Source organism: Pollachius pollachius (assembly GCF_949987615.1).
Source record: "Pollachius pollachius genome assembly, chromosome: 7".
Taxonomy (NCBI): Eukaryota; Metazoa; Chordata; class Actinopteri; order Gadiformes; family Gadidae; genus Pollachius; species Pollachius pollachius.
The window spans coordinates 26,960,548-26,977,953 of NC_136940.1; the positions used below are offsets into that span (position 1 = coordinate 26,960,548).

General features: G+C 47.6%; 1 protein-coding gene across 1 annotated transcript in view; it reads left to right on the plus strand.

Moving 5' to 3' along the window:
* The first annotated feature begins 3,562 nt into the window (after positions 1–3,562).
* Positions 3,563–17,406, plus strand: part of hmcn1 (hemicentin 1) — a 97,371-nt gene continuing 83,527 nt past the window's right edge. Inside the window, 2 exon segments of the mRNA XM_079740369.1 lie at positions 3,563–4,013; positions 16,012–16,082. Coding sequence (XP_079596495.1) covers positions 3,755–4,013; positions 16,012–16,082 — 330 coding nt within the window. The 5' untranslated portion in view covers positions 3,563–3,754.

Below are 17,406 nucleotides of genomic sequence, written 5' to 3' on the forward strand. Positions count from 1 at the left end.
CACACACGCACACACTCGCACACACGCACACACACATACACACACACACACACGCACCCATACACACACAACACCATGACTGAAGAGGGACAGACTGAAGACTGACAGCCGAGGACGTAAGGGAGCAAATGGAACAGGTAGAGGCGTTGGTCAGGTCAGGTGGGGTTGACAGGATGCCAGCCTGCTTTCCCTACGGCCGTCCCCCAGGGTTAGTGGTTCAGCCTCAGCAGACCGTACCCCTCCCAACATGTCTTTTTCCATGGGAGACTCGCCCTACAGGTTCTTATGATGGATTCTCTCATGGTCTTCATTTGACTTATTTTATCCCTTTCATGATTTTCTTAATATATTGATCACAATTATTAATATGTGAAGACATTTGTTTATTTTCAAAGAGGCTATATCAATTTGTAATAATAATGTTACAATAATTCATATTTTTTATTATGTTATATGTTTCAGTCAAACATGGAAGGAAAATAACTTGCCATGTGTTGACACAAACTGCCTGAGCCTGTCACACGAGAAGGGTAGGACGGGAGAGGGAGAAAAACCTACTGAAGCGCACAAAAGGCTCTTACTGGTGAGTGTTTGTGTTAGTGTGTGTGTGTGTGTGCGTTAATGAGTGTGCGTGTGTGGCCTCATGTTTGTGAGCTCGTGGCGTGCTGGTTTTCACAGCCCACAATAGAGGGGCTTTGGCGGGGATGTGGCGACTGACCCTGGGATTAGACCTGTTGGGTAACAGACGGCCAGGCCTGGAGTGGCCCTGGGCTCGTCTGAGAGGTCTGGGGGGGGGGCAGGTGGGAGGGGGGCTCATGAGTCATGCGCCTGTTGTTAGAATCATCAACACTCATGATAGGGACACAGACACGCACACATTCTCAAGCTCGAGCACACACACACACACACACACAGACACACAGACACACACACACACACCACCCTTGTGTGAAGGGGTCATGCATACTTGTATATGATGTCGATGTATGTATGTTTTTACAGGCAGGTGTATCTCAGCAATTGTTATTGGTAATTTGGCCCTGAATCAAAATCCTTTCCAATTGACTTCTTACCTCTATTTGAATGTCATGCAAAATGTTTATTTGGAACAGGCAGTGGCCGCAGTATTTGAATGTATCGGTGGTGTCAGATTTGGATGGTCATTTGAGTGTTTTCCACCCAGCTTTGCATGCACAGACCAATGAAGACTAAGGGAGGTTTTCCCTGGTGGAACCATGAGCTGCATGAACCTCTCTCTTGAGAATCTGAATGTGGTTCGAAGAGGTGGTGTTTCTAGTATCGTAATTGGTTCAACAAATGTTCCACAAACAGGGATGGCCGCTAGAAGTGACATACACTCTTTTCTTATAGTAATAGTGTATAGTCATCAATCATTTTTAGTATAAATGTAAACAGCTATACCCATACTTTCAATCTTATCATGCATGGAACTTTGTATATTATAGTAAGTACAGTCCAGGCTGATTGTGCCGCAGTCATCAGAGGCCATGCACTACACGTGAGGCAAAGACGATCGCGTCATGTTGGACATTAGAGGTAGAGTGGCGCCCTCTAGCGTCTGACTGCATTACTAGTCTACTACTAGATTTCTAACGTAAGGCCTATGTGGTTGGCGGTGTCTTTCGGTAGGCCTATGAGTGTCTGTAGTGAGACAGACACACATAGGCCTACCGAAAGACATTCATTCCATTACAAAATACCTAAGGCAGAATTAGAGCGATCTACTAATGAAGCTATATTCTCTAAAAAATATTTAAAAAGACTGAAAATACCAAACATGCTTTTCTACACTAATAGCATATACCTATCACGATAAAAGGATTAATTGTATCTGGCATTAGTAATATGCAGGGTGCGATTTGTGAAAAAACCAGAGGAGGGGATAATTTTGAGAAACATTTTAAAATGTTTCAAAATGAAGACGGACCCTGTGTATTTTGGTTGTTAATTATTACGATGTAATGGTGAAAATACTTTGGGTGGGGGGGATAATTTTTATCCCCACCGAGGATAAAAATAATTCAGCAGAGGGTAGGACGTGTAAACCAGAGGGGGGGATAATCCCCACCATCCCCACCGGCAAATCGCACCCTGGTAATATGTAGCCTACGAGCATTAAAACACCGACGGGCAGAACAGAGAGTCTTAATCGAACACGTTAACACGTCAACACATCAGAGGGGATCACCATGTGAGCACTGTGTGCTTTGGGATTTAACACAGATGGAGAACCAGAACTCAGACGGACCCGATTTGATTAAAGTCAAGCTTATTGACACGGCTCGGAAACACTTAGGGTCTGCTTTCCAGGCGTGCACTTAGATTGAGTTTGACAGCAACCACATTAGCCTTCAAATTGGCCTGGACAGAAAGAATAAGGAAAAACAAAACTTTGAAATGGTCATCAAAGCAGCTATAGATGTTAACATATTTTATTAAATAAAAGTACACAGGCGTTCTATTTTATTAAACAATTCCAACATACCCCATATAAGCAAAAAATGGGGCAAACACAAACTGAACCAGTTGTTCTTTTATGCACAGTTATACTTGCTATTTATGCTTCTACATCTGTGTGATGTGTGCAGATCCATCCAACATGTAATAGGACACAATGAGACGTCTCCTTCTGAGTTGTGTTGTCAGCAGAGGGCCGGGCTTCAGACCGCCAGCGACCGCCGCGAGCGGCTCCACTTTGTGGAAATCTAAAACTGAGGGTCAGGGTGGGATTGGGTCCTGGATAAGTGGAACATCAACAGGAAATTAAGTTTGAGGAATGGGCCAAAAAGATGTTGACTCTCAGTGTTTTGGTTGACCGTACCATGGATGGAATGTGTGGATCACACACATTATAGGCTTACTAATCTATTTAATACTTTATGTTTGATAAATGTATATAACTTTATAAATTATTCAACTAAGTTAAAGTTATTTCAGGAATACTTTCTCAAACTACCAATACATTTATGCAAAAGATAAGGTCAAGAAATAAACCGCGGGGTAAGTCATCATGTTGTGTAACGTTACATCGAATTGCTAGGATTTCAGCCGTTAGATGGCGATAGAGAGAAAGACCAAGCTGTCCCAGCAGCCAAAGGCCGGTCTTTTGTTCTTCAAGTCTCGACTTATTGTTTTATTGTATCAAGAAACCTTTAAACGCTTTTCACTTAAACATCTTCCAGGAATGGAAATACTGTACAGACATCACACAACACTTCGGTTGTAAATAATTACATTCAATGCTGAAGGATAAGGCACATAATTTTTCCTCCCATATCTGTTTGCCTTTAACACGGGTTTACTTAAGCCTGCAGTGCTCTTAAGCGGTAAGCATCGCCATTGTCCTCCCTGCTTAAATCTCGGGGCTAAATCCGTGAGGTTTACGCACGGGTCCCATTTATGCTTCCAAAAACCTTGGTCCAATCAGGGCAGAGCTCTGCCGGGGCTCTCTTCCCCTCTCCCCAAAGTGGTATATGTACCGCAAGACTCAGCCAGTCCTTTACTCGACAGATACTTCAGATAAGTAAGAAGACGCAAAAGGTTCAGGATTTTGGGGGAGTTTGTTCTGCAGAAGGAGACACCTCAAGAGGTCTGGCTCTCTTGCAGATAACAGAGTTCGAGCTGATTCTGGCCCGTTTGGGAGCCTGATGTCTCTGCATTTATCTCCAGAATCAACCTGAGGTTGCGAGTGGCAAGTGAAGAAGTAACCCCTTAAAGGTTGTTGAAGAAGAAAATGGATACCAGATTGTTATGGCTGTTCTCTCAACTCTTAGTAGCTTTTTGCACGGGACAAGACACGGGAACAGAGCCGGAGGAACCGGAGGAGAGCCCAGAGGGCGCATCCACTCTGGCGTTCGTGTTCGATGTGACCGGCTCCATGTACGACGACCTGGTCCAAGTGATCGAAGGCGCGTCTAAGATACTGGAGACGTCCCTGAGCAGACCCAAGAGACCGCTGTACAACTTCGCGCTTGTCCCCTTTCACGATCCAGGTAGGACGACACAATAAGACACCAGAACCCAAGTCAACACTCAGCGTCTCCACACTCCGTGCGCTGTACAATATGTTGCGCGAAGTTTGGGTCATCTTCACGATGAGTGAGGCATTTACCGAATTTACCACTTGAGTTGCCTAACAAAACCACGTTAAAATGTGAGAGATTGAATGGTTTGCTGACACTGTTTGCATGCCCGATGTCCCTCACACCTCCACCAGAGAGCCCCCCTGGGGCCGCTCTCTGTTCTCCACAGATGTTCTGCTGTTCCCACTATCATTAGCATTCCGCATTAGTTACTGTGCGCCATTGACTTTGGGTTTGGTGATCTTCTCCCTCTTAGTATCATCACGGGTCTCTGCTGACTGATGCTGGGTAGTCCATGTCTACAAAAAGCCAGCAGCAACCATTTATTAGAGAAAGAATGAATAAATGTTGGGTCTGACGGCGTCCCACAACACCTTACAAAGCTGTGAGCGTGAGTGCGTGCGTGCGTGCATGTGCGTGTGTGTTGGGGGGGGGTATATTATGAATAGGAATATATATATATAGAGAGAGAGAGAGAGAGAGAGAGAGAGAGAGAGAGAGAGAGAGAGAGAGAGAGAGGGAAAATGCGTGCTTATGTGTATGCTAAAGACACCGACCACACATTAAAGTTAGAGTCAATGATTTAATGAATTTCCCAATGGGTTCACCGCTGTCCCAGGACGATGCAGTCATTATAACGGGGGGGGGGGGTTGCAGTGGGGGCCAGGTAGTGAACAGACAGCAGGAGGAGAGAGATACCAGATGTGTGCTGGACTCAGATGCTCATTTTCAGCATTTGCAGAGAATCACATTTCCTCCGTGATCGCTTCGTTCCTCTGCGCCAAGAACAATGAATTCATTGAAGTTCAACGTGTGCGCCATGTTTCAATACACCCCGCGTATAACACATGGGGAACACATTCATCCGTTGTTGTTGCAGTGGCACAGAGAAGGTTTATTGTTGACCAATATAAGACCGTGACATCATACATGTGATGTAACAGAAAAGAGCCGTGCCGTCTATTGGATCCCCAGAACACATCTGCTCCTCCAGGCCCCGGGACGGCTCTGCTAACCTTCAGAACCCGTCTCCTTCAGCTGTCCACGTATTTGTCCTCCTGGGGTGAAGTGCTCCTGATCCTGTCGTAGTGACGTCTCCTGGTTCCACTGACTAGATGTTCTTCCTAATGTTTACAAGGATGTCAGCATGGGTCCCCCCCAAGGGTATAGAGTAATGATCAGAGTAATGATGAGTACAGCACACTCCACCCTGGGGCCGCCGCCAACTGTTGGCTTAACCCCAGACCCCCTCCTCCTCCTCCTCCTCCTCCTCCCCCTCCTCCTCCCCCCTCCTCCTCCTCCCCCTCCTCCTCCCCCTCCTCCTCCTCCTCCCCCTCCTCCTCCTCCTCCCCCCCTCCCCCTCCCCCTCCTCCCCCTCCTCCCCCTCCCCCCCTCCCACTCCTCCTCCCTCCCTCCTCCTCCTCCCTCCCCCCTCCCCCTCCTCCCCCTCCTCCCTCCCTCCCCCCTCCTCCTCCCCCTCCCCCCCTCCCCCCCTCCCCTCCCCCTCCACCTCCCTCCTCCCTCCCTCCCCCCCTCCTCCTCCCCCTCCCCCCCTCCCCTCCTCCCCCTCCCCTCCTCCCCCTCCCCCTCCTCCCCCCTCCTCCCCCTCCTCCCTCCCCCCCTCCCTCCCCCCTCCTCCTCCCTCCCCCAATTTGTTTGTGCTTTCTTGTGTGTGTGTGTCTGTGTGTGTGTGTGTGTGCGCATGCTGTTGGGCCTGAATGTCGTGGTCCCTCGTGGAACCCTCCCACACAACCCCCTCTGAGCTGCCCCCCCCCGCTGTGTCCCATCCGGCAGAGAAAGAAAGAAAAAATAAACATAATTTGGATGTAGCTTTACTGCAAAGATGTCAGTATCTTAATAGTTTTCAGTCTGGTTTCAGTCTGTAGGTCTCAGTCTGTAGGTTACAGTCTGTAGGTCTCAGTCTGTAGGTTTCAGTCTGTAGGTCTCAGTCTGTAGGTTTCAGTCTGTAGGTCTCAGTCTGTAGGTCTCAGTCTGTAGGTTTCAGTCTGTAGGTCTCAGTCTGTAGGTCTCAGTCTGTAGGTCTCAGTCTGTAGGTTTCAGTCTGTAGGTCTCAGTCTGTAGGTTTCAGTCTGAAGGTTTCGGTCTGTAGGTTTCAGTCTGTAGGTTACAGTCTGTAGGTTACAGTCTGTAGGTTACAGTCTGTAGGTCTCAGTCTGTAGGTTTCAGTCTGTAGGTTTCAGTCTGTAGGTCTCAGTCTGTAGGTTACGGTCTGTAGGTTTCAGTCTGTAGGTTACAGTCTGTAGGTTACAGTCTGTAGGTCACAGTCTGTAGGTCTCAGTCTGTAGGTTTCAGTCTGTAGGTTTCAGTCTGTAGGTCTCAGTCTGTAGGTTACAGTCTGTAGGTTTCAGTCTGTAGGTTACGGTCTGTAGGTTTCAGTCTGTAGGTTTCAGTCTGTAGGTTACGGTCTGTAGGTTTCAGTCTTTAGGTTTCAGTCTGTAGATTACATTCTGTAGGTTACAGTCTGTAGGTCTCAGTCTGTTGGTTTCAGTCTGTAGGTTTCAGTCTGTAGGTCTCAGTCTGTAGGTTTCAGTCTGTAGGTCTCAGTCTGTAGGTTTCAGTCTGTAGGTTACAGTCTGTAGGTTACAGTCTGTAGGTTTCGGTCTGTAGGTTACGGTCTGTAGGTTTCAGTCTGTAGGTCTCAGTCTGTTGGTTTCAGTCTGTAGGTTTCAGTCTATGGGACCTCCATGCTTGGAGGATGTGTTCTGGTAGCTGGTAACAGCCGCTGATCTTTAGACTGGGAGCTGTGATTCCAGGCCTTTGGTTGAGGCCCTTTCAGTTAGTCTCAACCATTCACTGAGTTTCATTCAGAGTAATCCTCTGCTTCTGCTCTTCTCTACCTCCTCTGACGTCCGCGCACACATGTTGCTCCTCATAAACACTACCCTGTGAAAATGTGTGTGTGTGTGTGTGTGTGTGTGTGTGTGTGTGTGTGTGTGTGTGTGTGTGTGTGCGTGTGCGTGTGCGTGTGTGTGTGTGTGTCTGTGTGTGTGTGTGTGTAGAGCTGGTCAAAGCTGTGGGTCAGTGGAATGCCAGTATACTTAACACTTACAGTAATAAACACACATTAACATAGGTATGGCCCCACTGTGTTTTTTAAAGCTAAGGGCCATACAAAGACACAACAACTACAAACTATGTATTGTACTTTGTATATATTATATAACAGTTTCCCAAATATCAGCTGATCTTTTTAGCTCTACTTGCTTGTTGTGTTTTCAGCCCTTTTTAGTGCTTCCTTGGAAAGTGCTTCATACACAACGTTGGGTGGTTCTGAGGGCCGTGTGATCTCATGCGGGTCATTACATCGTCGACCAGCCTCAGGAGGGCACTGTCCACAGCCCCCCTCCCCCAGCCAGCCTCTGGGTTGGAGGTAGGAGATGCACCCTGGTCCCTGGGTGTGGAGAGATGAGAGGAGATGATGGCAGGACTTCTAACTAACCTGCCTGATCAAAGGAGCTCATCCCCGGGAAAGAAGCCTTCATTAACCGCCCCCCCCCCCCCAGCACACCCTCTTCCCCTTCCCGTCAACATTCTACCCATGTTCTCCTCTAGTTGGGATTGGTCGGGCCCCCCGCCCCCAGATGACAGGGGGCTCAGCGTCAGTAATGATACTATTAGGTTGGAATGCCAAGTGGAGGGCGGGGCCTTCAGACCGAGCGTGGCGGTTTCATCTGGGACCCAAAGTGCCGGGTGGGGACGGGAAGACGGCCTGTAATCTGGGAGGAGCCAACGTGCGCCTCGAGGTTCAATAGTTTTCGACCCCGTTGAGCTTTGTGATCACAGGTCAGGGGTCACCAGCCTCAGCTTTCATCTTGGAACGGGAGAGCATACCTGATAGCGGCTGTGGAGGAAGGACCTCCCTGCTGCGGGAGGAAGAGGAGGAGGAGGATGAAGGGCTTATGGCCCGCACTGCAGCGGCCTAACCCTGACCCATAGGGGCATCCCTAACCCTAACCCATAGGGGCATCCATAACCCATAGGGGCATCCCTAACCCTAACCCATAGGGGCATCCATAACCCATAGGGGCATCCCTAACCCTAACCAATAGGGGCATCCATAACCCATAGGGGCATCCATAACCCATAGGGGCATCCCTAACCCTAACCCATAGGGGCATCCATAACCCATAGGGGCATCCCTAACCCTAACCCATAGGGACATCCATAACCCTAACCAATAGGGGCATCCATAACCCTTACCCATAGGGGCATCCCTAACCCTAACCCATAGGGGCATCCATAACCCATAGGGGCATCCCTAACCCTAGCCCATAGGGGCATCCATAACCCTAACCCATAGGGACATCCATAACCCATAGGGGCATCCATAACCCTAACCCATAGGGGCATCCATAACCCTAACCCATAGGGGCATCCATAACCCATAGGGGCATCCATAACCCTAAACTATAGGGGCATCCATAACCCTGAGGGGCATCGCTGGCATCTTCGTTTTGATGAACAATGGCGGCATGGATGGAGGTCAGGGAGGGAGGAGAGGAGAGGGAGGAGAGAGGGAGCGGAGAGGGAGGAGAAAGGAGAGGGAGAGAGAAGAGGGAGAGAGGAGAGGAGAGGGAGGAGAGAGGGAAAGGAGAGGGAGGAGAGAGGGAAAGTGGAGAGGGAGGAGAGAGGAGAGGAAAGTGAGGAGAAAGGTAGAGGAGAGGGAGGATAGAGGGAGAGAGGGGAGGAGAGAGGGAGAGAGGAGAGGAGAGGGAGGAGAGAGGGAGAGAGGAGAAGCCTGACCTACAGACCTAAAGACGACGTCTCTGAGGTTCAGCTTCAGGCTAAGCTGTCTTTGGTCGTCTTCCTCTGTGCTCACCTCATCTGATGAGTTCAAAGATGTTGATACCCGACCAGCAGCCCTCCTCAAGCTTCTGTTGCATCAAATTTCTGAGTGTATTATCTCCTGTTTATATCATTCAATAGGCCCACATTGGCCTTATTACACAAGCCTCTCTTAAGATGGTTGAGAGATCGTGATGCATAGATAGATATTTTCTCTATCTAAACAGGCGGTTACACAAGAGATGAAAACCAAAAAGCATCAAAAGCACCTCCACGGTGGGGTCCACTACATTTTCTCTGGATGAAGAGAGATTTGTACCACGTTGTAAAGATTGGAAACCTGCAGGTGCCTCTGCATATTAAGCAGAGATATCTCATCATTGACCCCTAGCTGTAGACAGCTGGTTGTGAGCACATTGGTGGTAGAATCCAGAGGCTTCTCTTGTGTTGTTGGGGTATCTCCACCAGCCCCATCAGGCGTCTCAGGGGTATCTTCACCAGCCCCATCAGGCGTCTCAGGGGTATCTTCACCAGCCCCATCAGGCCCCCAACCTCCATATTGAGCACCCTGTATGTGTATTACAGGCCCTGGGCTCTCGCTGGGGTCTTCTGGGTTCAGCAACCCGGTCCTGACCTTTCCAGGGTTTGAACACCCCTGTCTGAATTCCAGCCCTCCTAATCTCTGGTGATAAACATCCTGGCTGACCCTGTAAGACTTGTTTTCTTTAGGTCATGCACTACTGAGGCCATGAACTTCAGACTATACCGTCATGGGGAGCGATCACAGCAATGGCTTCAGGTTGGAATAGAAGGGAATATTGAAGGGATTTTAGTCCTTCATAAGGCATTTCTTTAAAGGTTGTTTTTTTGTTTCTTAATCTCTGGGATCTAATAATTGATCCTAAAATACATAGATACTTAAATTGAACTGTGATTTAATGCATCCCCAAGGAATCTGACCCCTACCCTCCAGAATAACATGTTTTGCAGAGCATGTGTAAGGTCATTTGTTCCTGTTTGGGGATCAGACATGTTTTCTTGACCTACTGCTAAGTCTTACCATGTGTCCATCGTGTGGGCTGCTAGACACGTAGTCAACAACATTACTCTGAAACATGGCTTTCCCTCCACAGATTAGACTAGCAGGAACACTGATACATTTACCGGATGCACAGAACACCTCCCCAAAGTGCCCATTTTCAACTTCCAACGTACTTTTGAGATGATTGAGGTGGCTAGGTTACCAAAAAATGTTGACCTCATGGGTAAAGGGTTCAGGGTGTAGGGTATTGGTCATCATCATTTACAATGCAGTCGATGCCAATTTGGAAAGAACATTGGACCTGTTGGAAGTAGGAACCTAGTCTCTACTTCTCCCTCTGGTACAGGGCTCCGATGGGCTTGCTGTACCGAAATATATATTTACTGAATTACTTCTGCCTTTTGGTCCTTTCATCAAAGGAATATAAGAGGTTCATTTTATAGCCATATTAAATTAGAGGCTAAGTATAGTCGTCTAGACTCTAATTGTAAAGGAAAAAAAGGAAAGATTCCCCCTCATTGGACTTTATAGCTCAGATTTTCATTATAATTTTATGGCTTTTCATCATGCTGCTGGAATCCCTCATTCAGGTCGATTAGATTTACCTTCTGGTGAATCAGATGCCAGGGGCAATGTTCCCATTGGAGGGGTGGTGCTTCAGGAATAACGTGACATCATGTCCTTTAAGGACTGTAAAATATAATGTAACACGTTCATCATATTTGTAACTTGTAAGCTGTTGCTCCACATTATTTGTTTTTGATATAAATTCATCTGTAAATGTGCCCTGTGAGATCGTGCTTCCTGATAAAGGACAGGCATTCCATAGAGGTAAAATGGAAGAGGCTTGTAACTGGATTTGTACCAATATCTCTTATCCTTCCCCAGAGGCACCGTTTTTGGTGGTTGATTTGGTTGCTCGCTCAAACTTTTGTTTCAACTTTGGCTCTCTATTTTCCATATTCTGATATAACCTTATTCTGATTAGTATTGAATTAAACTAAACTGGTGTTAAAATAAACTGAAGCAACAAAATGAACATGGTCGAGAATGTCTATGTACCCCCCCCCCTCTCTCTCTCTTTCTCTCTTTGACATACCTCCTCAGTATTTATACTACATCTCTCCTTCCTTCATCATATAGTCTTCCTCTGTCTGTCTGTCTGTCTGTCTGTCTGTCTGTCTGTCTGTCTGTCTGTCTGTCTGTCTGTCTCTCTGTGTATATATAGAATATAGAATTACCTAGTAAAATTAGTACAGATAAATATATTGAAAGCCAGTACCTACAGTTCTGCAGTGAAATGCAACTGAAACCTTGTGTGTTTGAGTGTGTGTGTGCGTGTGTGTGTGTGTGTGGTCGAAAGTATTGTAGACTTGCAACTGTTGCTTTTCAGCTTACCTCCGCCTTCCTGTCTAGAATGTCTTTTTAAAATAAACACTCTCATCCAATGTAACAAACTGGAACCTTTCTTCTCCAAAACCCTTCCTAGGTTTTTTCCAACACTAAGCGTGAAAACATACCTGACCCGTATCATACCCCTAGTGCTTGCTCTTCATTTGTTCATTTGTAAATACTGGCATTGAAGTCCTACTCTAAAACAAGAACAATTTGTCCTTTTTGGTGATTGGACTCAAAGTGAAAAACATTCAGGAGGGTTTCCTATTTCTAAATCCCTTCCTGACCCTAGAAAGGTCATCATTTGATGCCTTGACTACGACGGCCTTCCTCCTCTTACTGCCTCTCTCCTCCTCTCCTTAATCTACCACTAATCCCCAAACCTCTTGTTTCCTGGACGACGTACACAACCAACACCTGTCTTCTGTTGCATTGTGGGAAGCAGCAGAGCGTCTTGTGTAACCCTGTTGACGGATGGTAGATGGGTTTAGACCTCACAGACAACCACCAATGTCCTGACTTAGAAACACCGATGTCTGTCTACTGGGGTTAGAGGGTGAGACAGGGCTGTGCAGAGAGGATGAGACAGGGCTGTGCACAGAGGGTGAGACAGGGCTGTACAGAGAGGGTGAGACAGGGCTGTGCAGAGAGGGTGAGACAGGGCTGTGCAGAGAGGGTGAGAGAGGGCTGTACAGAGAGGGTGAGACAGGGCTGTACAGCGAGGGTGAGACAGGGCTATGCAGAGAGGTTGAGACAGGGCTGTGCAGAGAGGGTGAGACAGGGCTGTGCAGAGAGGGTGAGACAGGGCTGTACAGAGAGGGATGAGGCTCATGCCCGGCAGCAGGTCCAACATCATTAAAACATTAAATTAAGGGCTAATTTCTCTTGCCGGTTGCCATGTATTCTGGGCCTTGTCTCTTGCGGCAGGCATTCAGACACTGAGTCTGTGTCAGTCGGCCCACACACAAACACTTCTATTTCTGCTGTTTAATGTGGTTCATTTAACAAATCCCTCACATCATCAGAATCATCTCTGGTGCTGTGGTCAGCATGGGCCCAGACGGCCAGCAGCTGACAGCGTTTACTGGCCTTCTTCCTGTTCCACAAGGACAGCTATTGTGTGTCAGTTCACTGTTGCTGTTCCTAGGAGGCCACGTCTCCTAGGAACAGATTGCGAGGCGGATGCACACGCTCGGCACGCGATAATAAGGTCAAATTAAATGCGATTCTTTCTTTTATGAGCCCACCATTCTGAGTTTGTGGTTTGCGATTGCCGGTAGCGAGGTTGCTAAAATCCTGTGCTAACACCTATTCACCCTTGGCTTGAGTCATTCGGTTCATTTCGTTGCTTGTTCCAAGTTTTGTCTCCACTCTGGTTATTTTCCTTGTCTGCGTGACTTTTCGTACAGCATTGTTCTGGTTGATGTTTGTTCCTAAATTAAATAGCTGTCGGATTCTGAATCACTCCCAGGCAGAGTCACATATCGTTTTTTGACTCTTTTGTTTGTTAAATTGTTGACAGCAAAGGAGTTTTTCTAAATGCAACATATCTCAACATCTTGGTGATATCTACCACTGCCAAAAATAATACACACAGACAGACAGTCAGACACGTCTGTGAGGGGGAGACGTTATGAGGCCCTCTGTGTGTGTATGGCTCCAGACCATCTGGTGGTGCGATACCTGCTGGGATCCATCTGGTGGTGGGATACCTGCTGGGATCCACCTGGTGGTGGGATACCTGCTGGGATCCACCTGGTGGTGGGATACCTGCTGGGATCCACCTGGTGGTGGGATAACTGCTGGGATCCATCTGCTTCCACTCAGGGTTGAGTAATTGTTAAATATGTAGTTTGATATATCAGACGCACTGGAGTTATCAGTTCTGTGTGTGAGTGTGTGTGTGTGTGTGTGTGTGGGTGTGTGGGTGTGTTCACCTCCAGCAGCATGCTGATTACACAGCGTGTCTGCCTGGTGTGTGTTTCTCCAGACGGGTCGATGGAGGAGTTACGGCCCAGAGCTGTCGGCCGTCCTCCACCTGAACCAGAGAGCCCAGAGCCGGCTTGTTTCTGCTGCTCAGTGCTACCGCCGACACACAGAGAGATCTCTGTAGCAAGAAGAGCTGGCAGGAAACAGGGCAGGAAGAGACGGAGAAGAGAGAGGCAGAGCGATGAGGAGGAGAAGAGATGAACTGAGAGAGGGAGAAAGGACAACTGAGGAGATGCCATCCCTCTCATGACTTCACATTCACTCTACTCATTCCATGAGTATTAGTGTCATTAAATAGCCAAGGAAATGAGTGATACTGAGCAGTGAGCACTGTATCCAATAGGTGATTGTCACAGTGGCAGAATGGGGGAGCTCTTTGAATCCACCTTTACAGAGAGGAATAACAGTGTGTTCTAATGGCCAGGTTTAAGTCTCCAGGAATGAAAAAATCAAATAAATGAACAGAAATAGTGTTGACTGTTTTTCCGTGACAAGACCAATCCTTCGTTGTAGCCAAGAAGCAAAGCAGCAATGCTTTCTCAGACTTGAACTTAAGGACGCATTTCCCAAATCAAGATTGCGATCCGAGCACAAACAACTTTTCGATTAAATCGACTTCACCGTCCTCCTCGATGTTCTGGACGGCTCCTTGGGCCCCGACAAACTCTCTGGCGAGTCGGATCGGATTTTGCGTGGAAAACATTAATGAGAGAACATTGAATGGAAGGGCCATGGAAATCCCTGCTGGGACTGTTTCCTGGAAACAGAACGATGTTGTATTCTCAGCAGGGAAATGTGTGGGATCCCAGTGAATAATCCCAAGCCTGAATATTAACTACAGAGCCACCTGGTTGGTTCCATACATGGCTGGCTTACTGGTACGGCACCCTACTGATGACTGGTGTACTGGTACGGAACCCTAGTGATGTGTAGCGAGTCAGAGAGTGTCGACTGGAGTCCTGGGAACGTTCCCGCAAGGAAAAATATGTCAGCTTTTCCAACTGAAGGGATTGGCTGACGTTTGGTTTTCCGCTGGCCGGCGCCAGACACATTTCCATGTTAGTTTTGTAAAGAGTTGTGATCACCACGACCACCCCCCCTCACCTCCATGGACCCACACTTAATCTGGAGGGAAACTCTATTTCTGTTGAATTGTTTGTGAAGGTTTGCTTTTTATTTTGTTTGCCCTCTGTTCAACCCTGCTCCCCGAGTTTAGGGCAAAAGTTGCCCCGATCATTTGAGACAGCTCAAGCTTCCCCCTCTCCTGTCCTCCAGGGATCGGTTGTAATTGCCCACCTGCTAACAAGGGACCTTTGTTTTACAACATGCTTACATGAGCAGTAGCAATGGTTGTGTGTGTGTGTGTGTGTGTGTGTGTGTGTGTGTGTGTGTATGTGTGTGTGTGTGCATGTGTGTTTGTGTGCTTGTGTGTTTGTGTGCTTGTGTGTGTGTTTGTGTGTGTGTGTGTGTGTGTGCGTGCGTGTGTGTGTGTATGTATGTGCTTGTGTTGCCTCAACAGGCGTAGTCCACATCACAGCTGCAGCAGCTGAACTCACCGGCTGACTCTTCTGCACTCAGCAGCTCATTAAGAGACTCAACAAAGGACGCTACGCTAGCAGAGTAGCTGCTACACGCTGGTCCTGGTAGAGTGCCCCTCTGGCCCAGTGCCCCTCTGACCCAGTGCTCCTCTGGCCCAGTGCCCCTCTGACCCAGTGCCCCTCTGACCCAGTGCCCCTCTGGCCCAGTGCCCCTCTGGCCCAGTGCCCCTCTGGCCCAGTGCCCCTCTGGCCCAGTGCCCCTCTGACCCAGTGCCCCTCTGGCCCAGTGCCCCTCTGGCCCAGTGCCCCTCTGGCCCAGTGCCCCTCTGGCCCAGTGCCCCTCTGGCCCAGTGCCCCTCTGGCCCAGGGCACTGGGCCAGAGGGGCACTGGGCCAGAGGGGCACTGGGCCAGAGGGGCACTGGGCCAGAGGGGAACTGGGCACTGGGCCAGAGGGGCACTGGGCACTGGGAATTGGTTACTGGGCCAGAAGGGCACTGGGAACTGGGCTTTGCTCAGATATGAATAGAAATAAACAGTTAGGAGGCCAACAGTGTTAAAGTCTTGCACAATAAGAGATAATATGATAAAATTAAACAAAATAAACTATAAAATAAATGCCATGGTATTTAAAAATCCATGTTATATTTGAAAGACTTCAAGATATTAAGACTTCATTCTATCATGTCGGAACATACCCTATTTTTGAAATAGGTATTGTCAACGGAAACTCCCAGAGCCAACAACCAGCACAGTTTACAGCCCTTAGCTCTCAACTCTTCTCCTGTCTCAGGACTTTAAGCGTCTTTCTTATCTTCTCGTCTTATGTCTGACTCACAGAGCAGCTGTTTCTTCAGGAACAGAAAGAATTTGCCTCATTCCTGAACTCACTGTCTTGGCCATAAATATGTTCAGTGTGTCTCCATCTCTCTGACCCCTTATCATCTAGACATATTTACTTTCCTCAATGTTTACCGAGAGGAAGTTCTGCCTATCTCAGATTGCGAGGTCAGATCAGGATGTTCAGACATAACAGGCTGAACCATTTGCCAATGAAAATATGAAAACTTTTTCAGGTTTTTTATTTCGGTACAGACGTTAACCGTTTTGCCTATTAATAATGATCTCTCTGTGTTGCAGAGATCGGACCTGTTACCATCACAACAGACCCAAAGAAGTTCCAGTATGAGCTGAGAGAGCTGTATGTCCAGGTGAGTCTACCGCATTATAAACAGAAAGTCAAGCCTTTTGATTGAGACGTCTTACCTCCAAGACATCCTCGTCGGAAAAGTATTTTTTTCTCTTTTCCCTTCTGATTAGACAAGTCTTTTGTTTCATGATTACGGTTTTGTTTATTTACATTTATTTTATTATTTGTCCTAGTTGAGACTGTAAACAGAATACGTAAATACGTCTTGCAAAGTTTGTGTAGTTGAAGAAATAGTTGTTGACTAGCATAGCATTATATATGAAGTATTCCCATAACGGATTTCCCAAAGACAACAACATGCAGTGGACCAGTGAGGCATAGATCGTTGTGTGATTGTTGAGGGTAATAGTAAGTGTTATATGTATCTCCTAGTTTAGAGGTGCCAGAACTGGGACTCTTGGAAGAAATGGCCCCAATGATAGCAGAGCAAGAGACTCTGAATGAGAGCCGAGCCAATTCAAGTTCACTCGAATACGAATAGCCAGAAGTCCCTCCTCTCTCATGGAGAATCATCCTAGGCAGGTCCTCGTCTATCCTAGTGGTCATGTGTGATGGCTGTGATGGGAGGGGGCGTCTTCCTTCCTAGCTTTCGTAGCTGCATAATATGAAATACCCTTTGCACTCAAATTCTCAGGTTGGGTACACAGCCAGATGATCACTTCTCAGTGTCTGGTTTGTTCTCAGATGTAATAAACAGAAGACTCCTCTGTATGTCATCAAGTAGGAGGACTCATATGAACACAGCTTTGATAGACAAAGGATAATACATTGCGTCATTCCAGATGTTGCTTTGCGTGATGTTTTGGCCTGGCTATCTAGTGATCTCCACGGACAGAAAGACAGACTGAGAGGCAGACAGACAGGTGTCTGAAATGCTGACATGTTGCAAAAGACAGCTGTGTTTGACCCCTGAGAGGCGGGGGGGAGATCACAGAGAGAGGTAGAAGGAAGAGAAAGAGTCTGGAACAAGCCACACACGCGCGCGCACACACACACACACACACACACACACACACACACACACACACACACACACACACACACACACACACACAGCATTGGGTCATTTCTGGTCTCTTGTGTAGAGAGAGATCAGTAAATGTCAGCTCTGTTTCCAGAAGCCTTGGATCACAGTGTAAGGGCCGGTGTTAACAGGTCCTTTAAGACCAAACTCTGGTGTTATGACATAGTTATAGCTGGATCCATCCCTCAGTAGGCAGAGCAGAGGCCTCACTGGAATCATTCTGAATGCCATTCAGATTTAGATTACAAACTGTTATCGTCAGGGCAGCTGGACAGGCTTGTAAGACGAAGGTTTAACCTTG